This window comes from Plecotus auritus, assembly GCF_963455305.1.
Source record: "Plecotus auritus genome assembly, chromosome: 1".
NCBI lineage: Eukaryota > Metazoa > Chordata > Mammalia > Chiroptera > Vespertilionidae > Plecotus > Plecotus auritus.
Window position 1 is genome coordinate 57,395,722 of NC_137770.1, and position 13,693 is coordinate 57,409,414.

The 13,693-nt window shown below is 47.4% G+C and overlaps 1 protein-coding gene across 3 annotated transcripts in view; it reads right to left on the reverse strand.

The window, feature by feature from the left end:
- MYZAP (myocardial zonula adherens protein) overlaps positions 1-12,243 on the reverse strand; it is an 88,035-nt gene extending 75,792 nt beyond the window's left edge. Inside the window, exon 1 of one of the 3 annotated variants that reach the window (XM_080662447.1) lies at positions 12,072-12,234. In XM_080662447.1, coding sequence (XP_080518573.1) covers positions 12,072-12,146 — 75 coding nt within the window. In that variant the 5' untranslated portion in view covers positions 12,147-12,234. Of the gene's footprint in view, positions 1-12,071 lie in introns of all 3 variants that reach the window. The other 2 variants (XM_080662448.1, XM_080662450.1) reach the window with 2 other exon arrangements.
- Positions 12,244-13,693: the final 1,450 nt, after the last annotated feature.

Below are 13,693 nucleotides of genomic sequence, written 5' to 3' on the forward strand. Positions count from 1 at the left end.
GTACCCAGCCCACAGCCGCGTGGGCTCAGCTTACAGGAGTGCTTCTTGGCCCTGTTACGGATTGATTTGTATCTCCCTAAAATTCAAATGTTGGAGTCCTAACCCCAGCATCTCAGGAAGTGACCCTATTTGGAAACAGGGTCCTTACAGATGTATTAAGTTAAAATGAAGCCTTTAGGGTGGACCCTAATCCAAAAAGCCTGATGTCCTTATGAAAAGGGGAAATGTGGAGACAGACACACAAGCTGGGAGGTCACCATATAAACATGCTGAGGAGAGGAGCCTGGGACAGATCCTCCCTCACAGCCCTGAGAAGGAACCCACCCGACCGACACCTTGGTTTTAGACTTCTAGCTCCAGAACTGTGGGACAATACATATCTGTTGTTTAAGTCACCTGGTTTGTGGTACTTTTTACAGCAGCCCCAGCAAACTAAAATACCCCCAACCTGATTTGCAGGGTCATGGGGTCTGCACTGATCCACAGGGTGGTCTCTGAGCAAAAATGCCCTGCAGCCGAGAAGCCCAGGGTGAGATGGGGTAGGAAAAGGCCATTTAAGTCCAACCTGCCAGCCTGTGGAGGAATGAGTGAAGAAAACCAGATGAAGTCAGTACAGCTAAGCTGACTTAAAAGAGAATCTGTATAGTCAAGCTGGCAAAACTGGTTCAGACCAAATGGGCTGAAGCATGAGGAATTGATTTTATTTTAACTAGCCTGAGGACTTAAACCTTTGAACTTTATAGGTGTGCATCAATGCCTGTAGATGTAGATGTAGATGTAGATATAGATATAGCTACAGATATAGCTACAAATATAGATATAGATATAGATATAGATATAGATATAGATATAAAGATCCTATAGATAGCCCTGTGATTACCCACCTGTAGGACTTAAAGAATGTTCAGGTGTCCAGATCACCTGACCTTCATTATACAGACAACCAGGTATCTGGAAGATTATTATCTTAGACCAATCCAGGGGCTAATAAGAATGTAGGGCTGATTCTTCTCAAGAATGCAACTTTTGCCAAAACCGGTTTGGCTCAGTGGATAGAGCGTCGGCCTGCGGACTGAAGGGTCCCCAGTTCGATTCCGGTCAAGGGCATGTACCTTGGTTGCGGGCACATCCCCAGTGGGAGGTGTGCAGGAGGCAGCTGATCGATGTTTCTCTCACGTCGATGTTTCTAACTCTCTATCCCTCTCCCTTCCTCTCTGTAAAATACCAATAAAATATATTTTAAAAAAAAAAAAGAATGCAACTTTTACCACAGAAACTCTTGACATTTCTTTCTTCCTTGGAACACTCTGTTTTAACTTTGCCATTTTTAATTGTAACAAAGCATCATGATTCATTTACGCTTGGTCAACACTATGAAGGAAACCCCACAGCTAACAATGTAACTGGCAGATGGATGCCCAGTCTGGGGGTAACATTTCCTACACATGAGCATTTGGGACACTTATTAGCTCTTCCACATACACCATCACCTCCCTCCGAAGCATCCCATTTTGCTGCCCAGCACCTCTAACTTCCGAGTAATGAACTACCATGTTCCGTCCAAACTCTTACCTAATAGACCTAGCACTGCCCTTGGGGACTGCAATACAATTCCCTTTCTCTAGACAGGCCTCCTGTCCTCTGAACCCCTTTTCCTCTGGATTAAACAATCCCAGTTCTTTCAACCACATGATTTGATTTCGAGATCTCTCTCCATCCTTACTCTCCTTAGGGCAAGCTTCGTCCCCCAATGGTCCCAAGGCTATCTGCCTTTTATGTGGCAAATTGTGTACCAAATCTTCAAAACTCACTGCCAGTCATGTTGGCCAAAGAGAAACCAACTCTACCACAGGTAATTCTCTTAGCTGACAGGCAGCAACACTGATGGGAATCTTAGTCCCTCCGGAGAAAGGCAACCCTCTTACTTCAGGCCACTTGAACTGGTTGAAACCAGTTGGCATTTACACAGACATCAAAGGGTAACTCACACCAGATAGGCAATCCAAGTCAGTGATGCTCAATAATCTTCCCTGATAGGCTGGATCTAATCCACAGTTTAATTCTGCAGAGAAAATAAGGTACTCTTCTCTGGTACCACATCCTCCCCCCACCCTCCACACACACACACACACATGTGCACAGGTGCACACATGCACACCCAGGTTCCAATACCTACCATCTGTGTTGACTACGGGACAGTTATTTGAGCTCTCTGAATCTCAAGGGCAAAATGTGAATAAAAGAAAGATGTCTGGCATATAGTAAGCCTCTATCAACATCAGGGATTTTTATTATTATTTTTTAATATATTTTATTGATTTTTTACAGAGAGGAAGGGAGAGGGATAGAGAGTTTGAAACATCGATGAAGAGAAACATTGATTAGCTGTCTTCTGCACACCCCCCTCCTGGGGATGTGCCCGCAACCAAGGTGCATGCCCTTGACCGGAATCAAACCTGGGACCCTTGAGTCCGCAGGTTGACACTCCATCCACTGAGCCAAACCGGTTAGGGCAGGGATTTTTATTACCTACATAGTCTCATCATCCCACAAGTTCCAAAATGAAATGAGCCTACTTGGTTTCACAACTCTGCTTACCATGGAAGTAACAATTTGGTCAATGGATCTAGTGGGCATTAGAACTGTGATTTTTTTTTTGGTAAGTCGATTGCCCTAGATGGGTAATCCATAATGGCAATAAACTACAAAACTGAAGAGGAGACAAGGCCCAGAAGGGTCCCCAGGGGTCCTACCACCCAAAGGTGAGATGTCCCCTTCCTCAGCTTGAGCCCATTCTTCATCTGCCCACCCCACACTTCAATATTCCTCAGCACACTTCCTGCAGCTCTCACTGAGCCATGTGTCTCCTGTGGTACACAAAGCCACAGGGTAAATAGAATGCAGTTCCCTGAACTACCAGTTTTACCTGGTGACAGATAATGAATTAAAATAAAATGAACCTCAAAGATATCTGGCAGTTGTAGAGTGCCCCTGGATTGTTTACTCTTATCATTAGAGGTGCTCTGATGGGAACACTAAGGACCCTGCTAGCATTCTTTAATCAAGGCTGAGCCACTGATGACTAGTTATCTATACAGAGCAATTTAAATCCAGGAACAGGATCAGATGCCTTCCTAACAAGATGGCCAAATATGATGTCAGGGAAAAAAAAAAAAAAAGCTGCATTGAAAAAATGTTAAGAATAACCCATTTTTGTTTGTTTGTTTGTTTGTTTAATCCTCACCTGAGGATTTTTTTTATTAATTTTTAAAGAGAGAGGAAGGTGGGGGAGAGAGAAAGAAACATCGATGTGAGAGAGAAACCTCAATCGGTTGCCTCTTGTATGCACCCCAACCAGGGACTGTACCTGGAACCTAGGTATGTGCCCTGACCAGGGGAATCAAACCCACAACCTTTTGGTGTACAGGACGACAATCCAACCAACTGAGCCACCTGGCCAGGGCACATTTTTGTTTTTTAAATACACTCTGATCACTGGTGTAGATTTATATGAAAAAATGTCTTTAAGGAAACACAACCAAATGGTTGATGGCAGTGGTAGTCTCTAGAAAGTGGGATTTCTGCATTGTTTGCAATGTTGCAAGTTTTTTAATCTACACTAATACAAGAGTAAGATGCAAATTGACTGTACTTTTGCAACGCCCACCAGCCAATCAGGAGTGAGTATGCAAATTAACCCAACAAAGATGGAAGGTTAGTTTGCATATGCAGGCACCCAGCGGCCTAAGGTGGGGCAGGATGTTTGTGCCGTTGCCATGGCAACAACACAGGCTTTCCGCACTGCCCCAGCCGCTCTAGACCTCTGGACAGCCTGGGAAGGCGGAAAGGCAGCTCCAGCCTGAGCGAAGGCAGTGCTGGCAGCCAGGGGAAGGAAGGCCCATTCTTGCACGAATCTTCGTGCATCAGGCCTCTAGTTAAAATAATAACAGTATTAATGATAGCACTAATAAAGATTGAGAGCAATGTATCAGAAAGATATCAACCTTTCCTAAACCCCCAGGACTGCCTCGGGAGCAGCAAACAGAACATCTCAGTGGTCTGGATGGTACACTGAATTCCTCAACAGAAGCATTACGAGAAGTAACCCCTGAATGCACCCATTAGGTGGACCTGGTGTGGTTTACCTCTCCTTATTCATTTGTTTTCAGGAATCCACTTGTGGGGAAATCTCCCACTGAGTAAGATCAAGGCAAATCTCTCAGCATTTGGTGATGCTGATCTCAATGGTTTCCTGAAACTCAGATACACAATACTCAGAGCAAGTCAGGCTGGGCACTACCTGAGAGGCAGGTAGGGTACTTTATTCTCAGGGGTTCCCACAGTGGCTGGCTCAGCCTTGTGTTCTGAACAATGAGGAATGCTGAAAATTACCTATTTTGAACACCATGGTTATTGGGCCAGCCACCCCTATATGTGAGGGTCCCCTCCAGTGCATAAAAGCAGAAAGTTGGACTCAGTGTATTTGATCACTCAGTTACTGAGCACCCACTACTTGTAAAATACTTTTAAGGGCTCTGAGGGTCCCAAGATGAAAAAGGAACAGCCATGCCCCCAGGAGCTCAGAATCCAAAAGCACACCCAAACAAGGCAACCAAGAACACTTAGTGTCACCAACACAAGGTCCTGAGGGACAGGATAGATTGGTGAACTCCACTTCCTGGATTCTAATATTGGCCCCGACACCAACTAGCTCTGAAACCTTTGGAAAACTACTTAATCTTCAGCTTCAGTTACCTTAGTTGTAAAATAGAGCCAACAATACTGCAGAACCACTCTCTTAGGACTGTGGTGAGGATTAAATTAGCTAGTACATGTCAAGGGCTGAGAACAGTTTCTGGCACATATTAAACCTCTGTAAGTGTCCTTGATTACTATGGGAATATAGGAAGGAGAACAATCATCTTAACTGGAGGCAGGAGCATATATGGAAAGGCTCCTAGAGGTGACATTTGTACTGGGTATAGAAGTACAGAAAGAACTTTTCAAGTCAGTGAGGTTTGAACAACTCATAGTCAGAATAACAGACAACTACTATGAAAGGTGTTTGTCCCGGCTGGTCAAAGGCGCAGAAGCTGGCCTGTTCTAAGAATGGTAAGTGGGCCAGCAGCCTAAGCTGGAGTAGAAGAGAAAATGGGCAAATAGGCAGAGGCCAACCTCTAACAACCTACAAATGGCTGCTGCAGAAGCAAGGCCTCTAATGGAAGGCTGGAGGAAGGAACTAAAGTTCAAACCTGAGTTCAGTGATTCGATAGCAATTATTGAGTACCTCCTGTTATGTCCACACACTGCAACATGACAGAAGGGGAAAATGGAGAGATCAAGCAAGCTTTGTGCCCTAATTGAATTGGTAGCCCTTACAGTGCTTAAAATAGAATCAACACAACACAGACCCTTGCTCAGTAAATATCAGTATGGATTTCTTTCGGGGTTGAACTAATAGTAATACACAGTAATACACAGTAAGGAGAATATGCCTGAAACTCCCTAGAGAGCCTCCCACATTCTTCAAACTAAACCCTATGGGAAGGAGTGCAAGGGAAGGGTAGACAGCATTCAAGCCACCAACACAAACATTCAAGCTTTCGCCACAAGAAACTACACAAGCAAGCCCTTGTCTGCAACTCATGGTTCCTGGAAGCTAAGCATGCTCTCTGGGGCTTGTTTCCGACCCCTTTGTGGAGGCAGAGGGCTGGTCTCCATCTGGGGGCGGGGCGGGGGGGGACGGGATGGAGGGGTAGGAGATGGGGATCTACATGCCATTATGCTCTCAGCTTCAGGCACCTGGGCTTACTTGAGGAAAACTATCCATCTCAAATAAAAAGGTGTGGAGAAGATGACCCTGAGAGGTGACAGGTGTTGCTAACCCGTTTATGACCATGGATTTCCCTAAGGAAATTAGCCAACTGCATTTACATTTCTCTCAGCCCTGGTCTCGCTGTGACTGTGGGGCCCTTGCCCAGCTCCATCTAACAAAAGAAGGTGTGGACCCTGTGGCTGTGGTGGGAGGATGGATCCCACACCCTCTCTACTCAGCACAAGCATAAACTCTCCAGAAAGCTCAGGGTGAGCAGTGTGGAACAGGGCATGCCTATTCTGGAGTAGGCCTCTTATCTCTGCTGTGGCCCTGAACTTGAAGGCCTGATTATCTACATCAGGGTGGGGCAAACTTTTTCTGTAAGTACCAGAGAGTAAACATTTAGGTTTCCCAGGCCACTATAAAAATCATGCTTAGCTCAAAGTATACAAAATAGGCCAAGGACTGGCTTTGGCCCATGGATAGTAGCATGCTGACCCCTGACCTATATAGTTGAACACTTTTTTCCCGTGTCAGGGCTGGCTCCAGAAAAAATTCATAAATAGGAGACGTGACCTCTCTCCCTGTCATGCTGGCTCACTTCTGTATCAGCACACAACGTGCGAACGCCAAGATCAGGGAGAGCACGCAGGTAAGTGAATGCTCAGAGAGATAGCAGTGTGACCTGCAGTGTATGACCCCCATCTGCCCCTCCCAACAGCCTGGCCTTTCCAAGAGGCCAAAGGGACCTTCCAGAACACTGTCCCAGGAGTGGCTGCACTTCCACAAAAGCTGTTAGGGAAGAGCAAAGCTGGAAGAAGGAAGTGCGATCCTTGGCTGCACCTTGAAGTCACCTGGGAAGCTTCCTGAACAATACAAATGTTGTTCTCTGCTCTCTGAAGTTCTTGTTTAAAAGGTCTGGGGTGGCGCCTGGGCACAGATATTTTAAGCTTCTTGGTGATGCTATGTACAACCAGGGTTGAGAACCACTGACTTAACCAAAGGAATGAAACTCCCAACTATGCAACAGGATGAGGTAACTGCAAAATTGGAGGCCTTCCCAGAACTGTCAGACTCCTCTCCTCACCTGGGCCAGCACTCCCATCCATTTGTCACCTGCATCCTGCCCAGGTGAGCCAGAGTTGATGGGCTGGCTTTACTCCCAAGCTTCTCTTCCTGTTTTCCCCTTTGCCAATCCAATGCTAAGTGTGGCTCGTTTAGGACCCTGGTGACGCGCCTCTTTTTAAGCACCCAGTACAGCAGGCCTGGGGAGGGAGGGTCCCTGAAGTAGTTAATGGTAGGTGATGCAAACAATGACAGCGTTCACAAGCCTCTTGGGGCACACAGGAGATGAGGGTTCAGGGCATGCTTCCTGGAGGAGATGACCCTTCATCAGAGGAGAGGTACAAAAATGGCAGCAAGACAAGGAACAGCATGGAAAGCTTGGGGAATGGTGAGTAGTTTGGAATATCTGGGAAGAGGATACATGGGTGGGGGAGGAGAGGGCGGGGACAGGGAACGAAAGGCAGATCAGAGGGGCCTGGATGCTAAACTAAGGGGTCTGTACTTTCTCTGGCAAAGGGAACCTTCTAGAACACTGTCCCAAGAGTGTCTGCCATTTCCACAAAATGAGAGGGCTCTTGAAGCAGGACTCAGGTGACTAAATTTTGCATTTCACTCTGGCCTTAAGGAACAAGTAAGAGTCAACAATGTGATTGACATTTAGGGAATATCTCTCATCTAAAGAGGGAAAAGCAGTAAATACCACTGTGTTACTCTTCAGTGTATTGGGCAATACTAGAATTGTTTTAGCCTGAGAGGGATCGCCACAGGAAGCTCTCTAAGACCATGACACACAGAATCACTGAAAGCATTTTTTTTTTTTTAACCCTCACCCTAGGATATTTTTCCATTGATTTTCAGAGAGAGTGGAAGTGAGAGGGAAAGACAGAGAGAAATATCGATATGAGAGAAATACATCGGTTGGTTGCCTCCTGCACACGCCTCAACCAGGGCCTGGGCCGGGGAGGAGCCTGCAACCAATGGAACCTAGGGACCTTTAGGTCCGCAGACCAACGCTGAAAGCATTTTAGATCGAAACATTTCAACATGGTCTCTAGTTAGCTAGCACTGGATCCACAGCTCCCTGAACTCAATTAGACAATTTTTGAAGCTGACTGACTTCAAAGGGTTTCCCAAGTGACTAGAAGCTTCCAGGTCTCAAGTTTCCTTAATAGTCCTGAGGACTCATCCTACACCTGACACAGCAAGATAGGTGAACCAAAACAAACCAGAGAAGCTGGGACATTTCTTTCTTTCCTTTCCTTTCCTTCCTTCCTTCCTTCCTTCCTTCCTTCCTTCCTTCCTTCCTTCCTTCCTTCCTTCCTTCCTTCCTTCCTTTCTTTCTTTCTTTCTTTCTTTCTTTCTTTCTTTCTTTCCTTCTTTCTTTCCTGAGATATGACTGTCAACTTTTAGTGGCAGAGGCTTTTGGGCTAAGCCCCAAGGATGCCAGGGTTCCCAAGCCTTGTAACTTGTCCTGTCAGGGTCTGGCTCAGGAGGGCCCTAGTAAAGGGCCAGCAAGCCCCCTGCCCATGCCCTCCCTGCTGGATGCTGCAGCCAACTTCCCTCCCTAGACCCTGAGGTCCCACAACACCCTATGTCCCTTCCTCAGAGCCTGTGGGACAATACAAAGGTTATGCACACAGTGTTTCTGTGAAAAGGAAAGGGAAATGAGGTAAATACCTATCAAGCCCATTCATTGCCCAGCTAAAGAGAATTCTTTATATTGAGCCAATCAGACAGAAATGGGACCCAGGAGAGTGGTGCACGAGCTAGGAAGTGATGACTGGCAGGCCCATTCTGGCATTTAACAGAGGAAGCCTCTGCCAAATAAACAGAAGTGTGGGCAAGAGCAGGCTAGGAGACAGTCCTACCCCTGTGGCCTTGTTGGGTTTGGGATTTGTTTTTTTAGTGTTGTTGTTTTGTTAATTGACTTTAGGGAGGGGCGGGGGGGGGGCATTGATTTGTCGTTCCACCTATTTATGCACTTATTGGTTGATTCTTGTATGTTCCCTAGTCGGGGATCAAACCTGAAACCTTGGCGTACCTGGTCGATGCTCTAACCAACTGAACTATCCAGCCAGCCAGGGCCAGGGTTTTGTTTTGTTTTGTTTTGTTTTGTTTTGTTTTGTTTTATATGCCACTGAGGGGCCATGATAACAGTAACATCAGTCAACAGTCTTTTATTATCGGTAGGAGATATTCATAATACCTAATGGTGCGGGAAGACACTCTTGACAGGTCTCACACCACCCTAGCTGGACAGCTTGACCAAAAATATTTGGCTGCACAAAGCACCATGTGCCTTCCCCCAAAAGCGCACAACCTGGCCACACAACTGACCTTTCACTTCAAAGGCTCGTTCAGTGGGATTAACTGCATTTACAAAATTTCTTTCAAAACCATGAAGCAATGTCAGTATTTTAAAAATATTTTCCCCATTCTCCAAGGTCATTTTTCTGTTTATGGTTATTCTCCAGCCAATTTATCTTCCTGCTGTTGCCATAGATAAAACTATTTTTAGAGCACAACTGGTTTGGAGGCAGATTGTTTTAACAATTTCACAACCCCTGCTGTTGGCCTCCATACATGCCTCTTAGAGCTTTGTTTATCAGCTGACAAAAATTACTCTCCCACCTACAGTTGTTGTTTTCTTCCTTGAAAGATGATTTCAGATAAGAAGGAAGTATAAATTGCAGGTGGCAGCCACTCAATGAAGGATAACTGGTGACAGTCTGGTCTGGCCACACCACCCCTGGCAGCTGACTCAGAGAACTCCCTGCTCAGTGTCAGTTGTCACCACCATTTCTGGTTGACTTGAATGTCTACATCAACACAGCCTGGTTCCCCTGCAGCCCCTAATTTGGCAAGAAAATAGAAATGCTATTTTAATGGCCAACGTTATTGTTCAAGACCATCACTTGTCCAACATCAGAAAGGAAAGACAGAACAGTGCAGAGTTTATTGAAAAACTTTCAACTTCAGGAACACGTTTCATGATTACTTGTTTGGTCTACAATTTTATTTTCAAGACAGTGTGCTCCTGTTTTTCAAAAAAATAATAAGTGTTTTGCTCTAAAGCAGGCCCAATATGCCACTGTTATATGGTTTATGTCAAAAGAGTTCCATTCAGAAGAATGATAGTTCCTCCTTTCAGCATCCCCAAAATGTCAATGACCCTGCAAACTCCTACTCACCCTGTAAGACTAAACTCAAATATCTCCTGCAGAGGGAGGCCTTGCTCAGATGCTTCCAGAAGAGCCTGTCCTTGCAGCTTCCACTGGACTTATCAACACTCCACCCCACTAAGGCAACCATCACACTGTATGATGGGAGTCTGTGACAGTTTGCCTCCACAGGGAGAGTGAACCCCAGTGTCTGGCCCTGAATCACACGGAGGAGATCTATAAATGTTGTTTAATAAATCAATCAAGCATCTATCAAAAGATCACAGCCTCTCATCTCACACACACACCCCCACACACATACACATACAGACAGTACTCATGACATTTGCAAATCATGAACAGAGGTGGAAATCATAAAGGAAATCCTAGAACCTTTAGATATCTTCTCAAAACAAGTACTCATATGCTCAGAACTGCATGGTTTGATTCAGGGCCCTGACCCCTTCTCTCCAAAGTATTTAGGTTGTCTTATTCAAAAGGCAGAGTCTCCTCAATAGTGTGTCCACTGTGCCAGACACCAAAACACGTAGAACTAAAGAAATTCTTGAAACTAAATTTTGAGAAAACATCTTCAGAAAGGTTATCTTGGTACTTGTCACGTTTGCAACCACCCACATTATCACTCCAGCTGCTCCCATCAGCTCCCACCTCTGGAGGGGGACTTAGACAATGTAATTCATGCAGTCTGGTTCACACATGACTGTCCTGGCTCAGGATTAGCCTTTCAGTGACTCTATTTTTTCTCAATCATAACTGTGTTCCAACTGTGAAGGATTTCCACAGAAAAAGGCAAATACCCATCTTGAATAAGGCCAGGACTGTAGTTGGAAACCCACTTGGACCTAATGGGGATCATGCTTTATGAAGCTAATGACTGAACAACCAGAATTGTGTCAATCCTAACTGTCCAGTGTATGTGCACATTCATGCGCAGATGGGTGTGTGCACACACACACTCACACACCTGCACACACAGCCAGAACTCATCACTTGGTCCACACCCAAAAGTAACACAACACCTTCCTTCCAGAGCTAAAGAAAGACAGCATAAGGCAACTGCTAGTCACTCAGCTGAAGTATATCCAAAGCAATTAAGCATGTCTACAAGACTTGACCACAATTAGATACCAAAGTGGCCCTGACTTGGACTTAATCACCCATTTAGCTAAACCCTGGGGAAACACACTAGAGATGTCTCAACCATGGAAAAGAGGCACCAAATAATAAGTACTGAATATCATGATGAATAGATGAACTGAGAAGCTCAAGCCAAGGCCCTGGCACTGTGCTCTGAGGAGCTGATCTGGAAGAGAAAGATGCAACCTGCATGTGCCTAGCATTTCTTTCCCAGAGCACCTGGAAAGGCAAGAAAAGATGCAAAAAAAAAGGTCGCAGAGATACAGAGCGCTTCCAAAGGGCAACCTTCCTGGAGATGGTGCCCAAGGCTACCAGGGCCGCTTCTGCTGCCACTGTGCTCATATTTAAATCAGAAAGAAGAAAGTGGTTTGCATAAATCCACGTCACAAGCAACTGGGCCTCCAGCTGCTGGCCCCGACTTTTTCCGGTGAAGACTACCTTGGCTAAGCGCACTCCACCAGCAAGCGGTGTTATTCTAACACCAGTGGGGACCAGAGACCCTTTTTCAATCGCTGGAAGGAGGGAAGTTTGGGTGTCAAAGACATTCTTTACCTCTGAGTCCCAAGGTAGGGATGCTGCAGAAATGTCCCCCTTGCTTTTAAAATGGTGCCAGTAAACTTGGCTTGGCAGGGGAGCCAGGAAAGAGAGGAAATCTCTGGGAATTCCAGAAAGTCCCCTAAACACTTCCGCCCCCGGGGCGTCCAGATGAAGGGTCAAGGCCGGATCTGGAGCAGCATCCGAAGGCTGAGCCAGGGTGGGCCGTCGGGGCCAGGGACCCGCTCCCGCGCGACCCCTTCCCCAGACCCCTCCTGCCGGGCGGCTGGACCGGACCGGGGAAGCAGGACCTCGGGGCTCCGTCCCCAGCTACTCACCCTCCGGCTGGGTGTCCCGGGCGTCCTGGTGCCGCCGCCGGAGAGCAGAGTGACGGTGGACGTCGAGCGCAGCATCCCGCAGCGGCAGTAGACGCGGGCTCCGAGCAGCGCTGCTCGCGGCGGAATGAGCGCGGTCCCGCCTGCGTGGGGGCGCCGCCGGCCAGTAGCCACTGCGGCTGGGGCGAGGCGGGCGGGGGCGGGGGCGGCGGCGGGGGCGGGGGCGGGAACGGCGAGGGGGGCGGGGCGGGGCCGGGCCCGGGGGCGGAGCCGTTGGCGGCCCAGAGCCCTCGCCTTACCCGTCAGGCTGCATTTTCTCCGAAGGGGGAGGAAGGCCAAAGTGGAAAGGCATCCTACCCCTAAGGCGATGTGCGTCCTCCCTGGACGCCGGGGATCTCACTGCTGTCTGCGGTGTCAAGATCCACCTGTCCCTTCATCCTCAGATGTTCTGACAGCCACTCCCACTCTGGCTGCCCCAGGAGGCTCTGCCATACCCCTGGGGGTCGCCAGGACCCTCATCCCAAGTCATTCATTTAGTATTTATTGAGTGCCTACCATGTGTCCCTCCCAGCAGCCTGCAATCAACTGTCCCCTGTCCTCCCGGAGTTTGCAATCCGGTGGGGACACAGAGATGACAGGTGTTGGTAATTTGGTGGAAGAGGAGATGCCATCGGGAGCACTCAACCTGGCCTTAGGTGTTGGCCTGTGTAGCAAACACCCCCAAGAGGAGCTGATGACTAAGCTAAGACCTGAAATACAAGTAGGATAGAGTGTTCACCACAAACTGCTCCTGTTTAATATTCAGCGATTACTGTGGGCCGCTGGCAATCAGTCGCCACAGCCAGCCTTTGAGGTAGGCACTATTATTAGCCTGCACCCCCATTATGCAGCTGAGAACATTGACTCACCAGGAGGTTGAGTAACACAGCAGGGGCCCCACTGGCTGGTAAGTGGCAAAGCTAGGATGGACTCCACAGTTTGACCCTGGTGCCTTGCTTGTCTACTATGCTGCACCCCCGCCCCCCTCAAGCAGAGGAAGGAGTTCCAGGCCAAAAGAATGGGGCCTGTGCAAAAGTGGATAGAATGCAAGAGAAGGTATGGCCTATTTTTGAGGAACTGAAAATATCCCAGTGTAAGGGGCTAATGGTAGAGAAGCAGCAGAAGGGAGTCCAGGCAGATCATGAAGAAGTTGATGTGTTTTTCTGCAAAGACAATCTCTTTCTACTCACCCTTCAAAGCCCAGATCAAACACTGCCTCCCGACCAAGCTCTCCAGGACCCTCCTGCCCTGCACACCCAACCTCATGAACCCAGCAACTGTTAGAGGTGTGTGTGTGTGTGTGTGTGTGTGTGTGTGTGTGTCCCCTTCCCCAATGATGAGCTGCTGGACCATTTTCAACCTCCAGTGTGGCACCAATATGGAAGATGCTCAATGTTGCTGGACAAACACTCGCTCCTTCTGCAGATGAGGAAGTGAGGCCATCATCACCACTGCCACTGTGCCTGCATTCTAAGTGCTTTATAAGCATTTTCTCACCAATTCTCACCATGACCCAGCAAGGTGGATGCTGTTATCATCCCCATTTGCAAATGAGGAAACCGAGGCCCAGGCACATTAGGGTAATT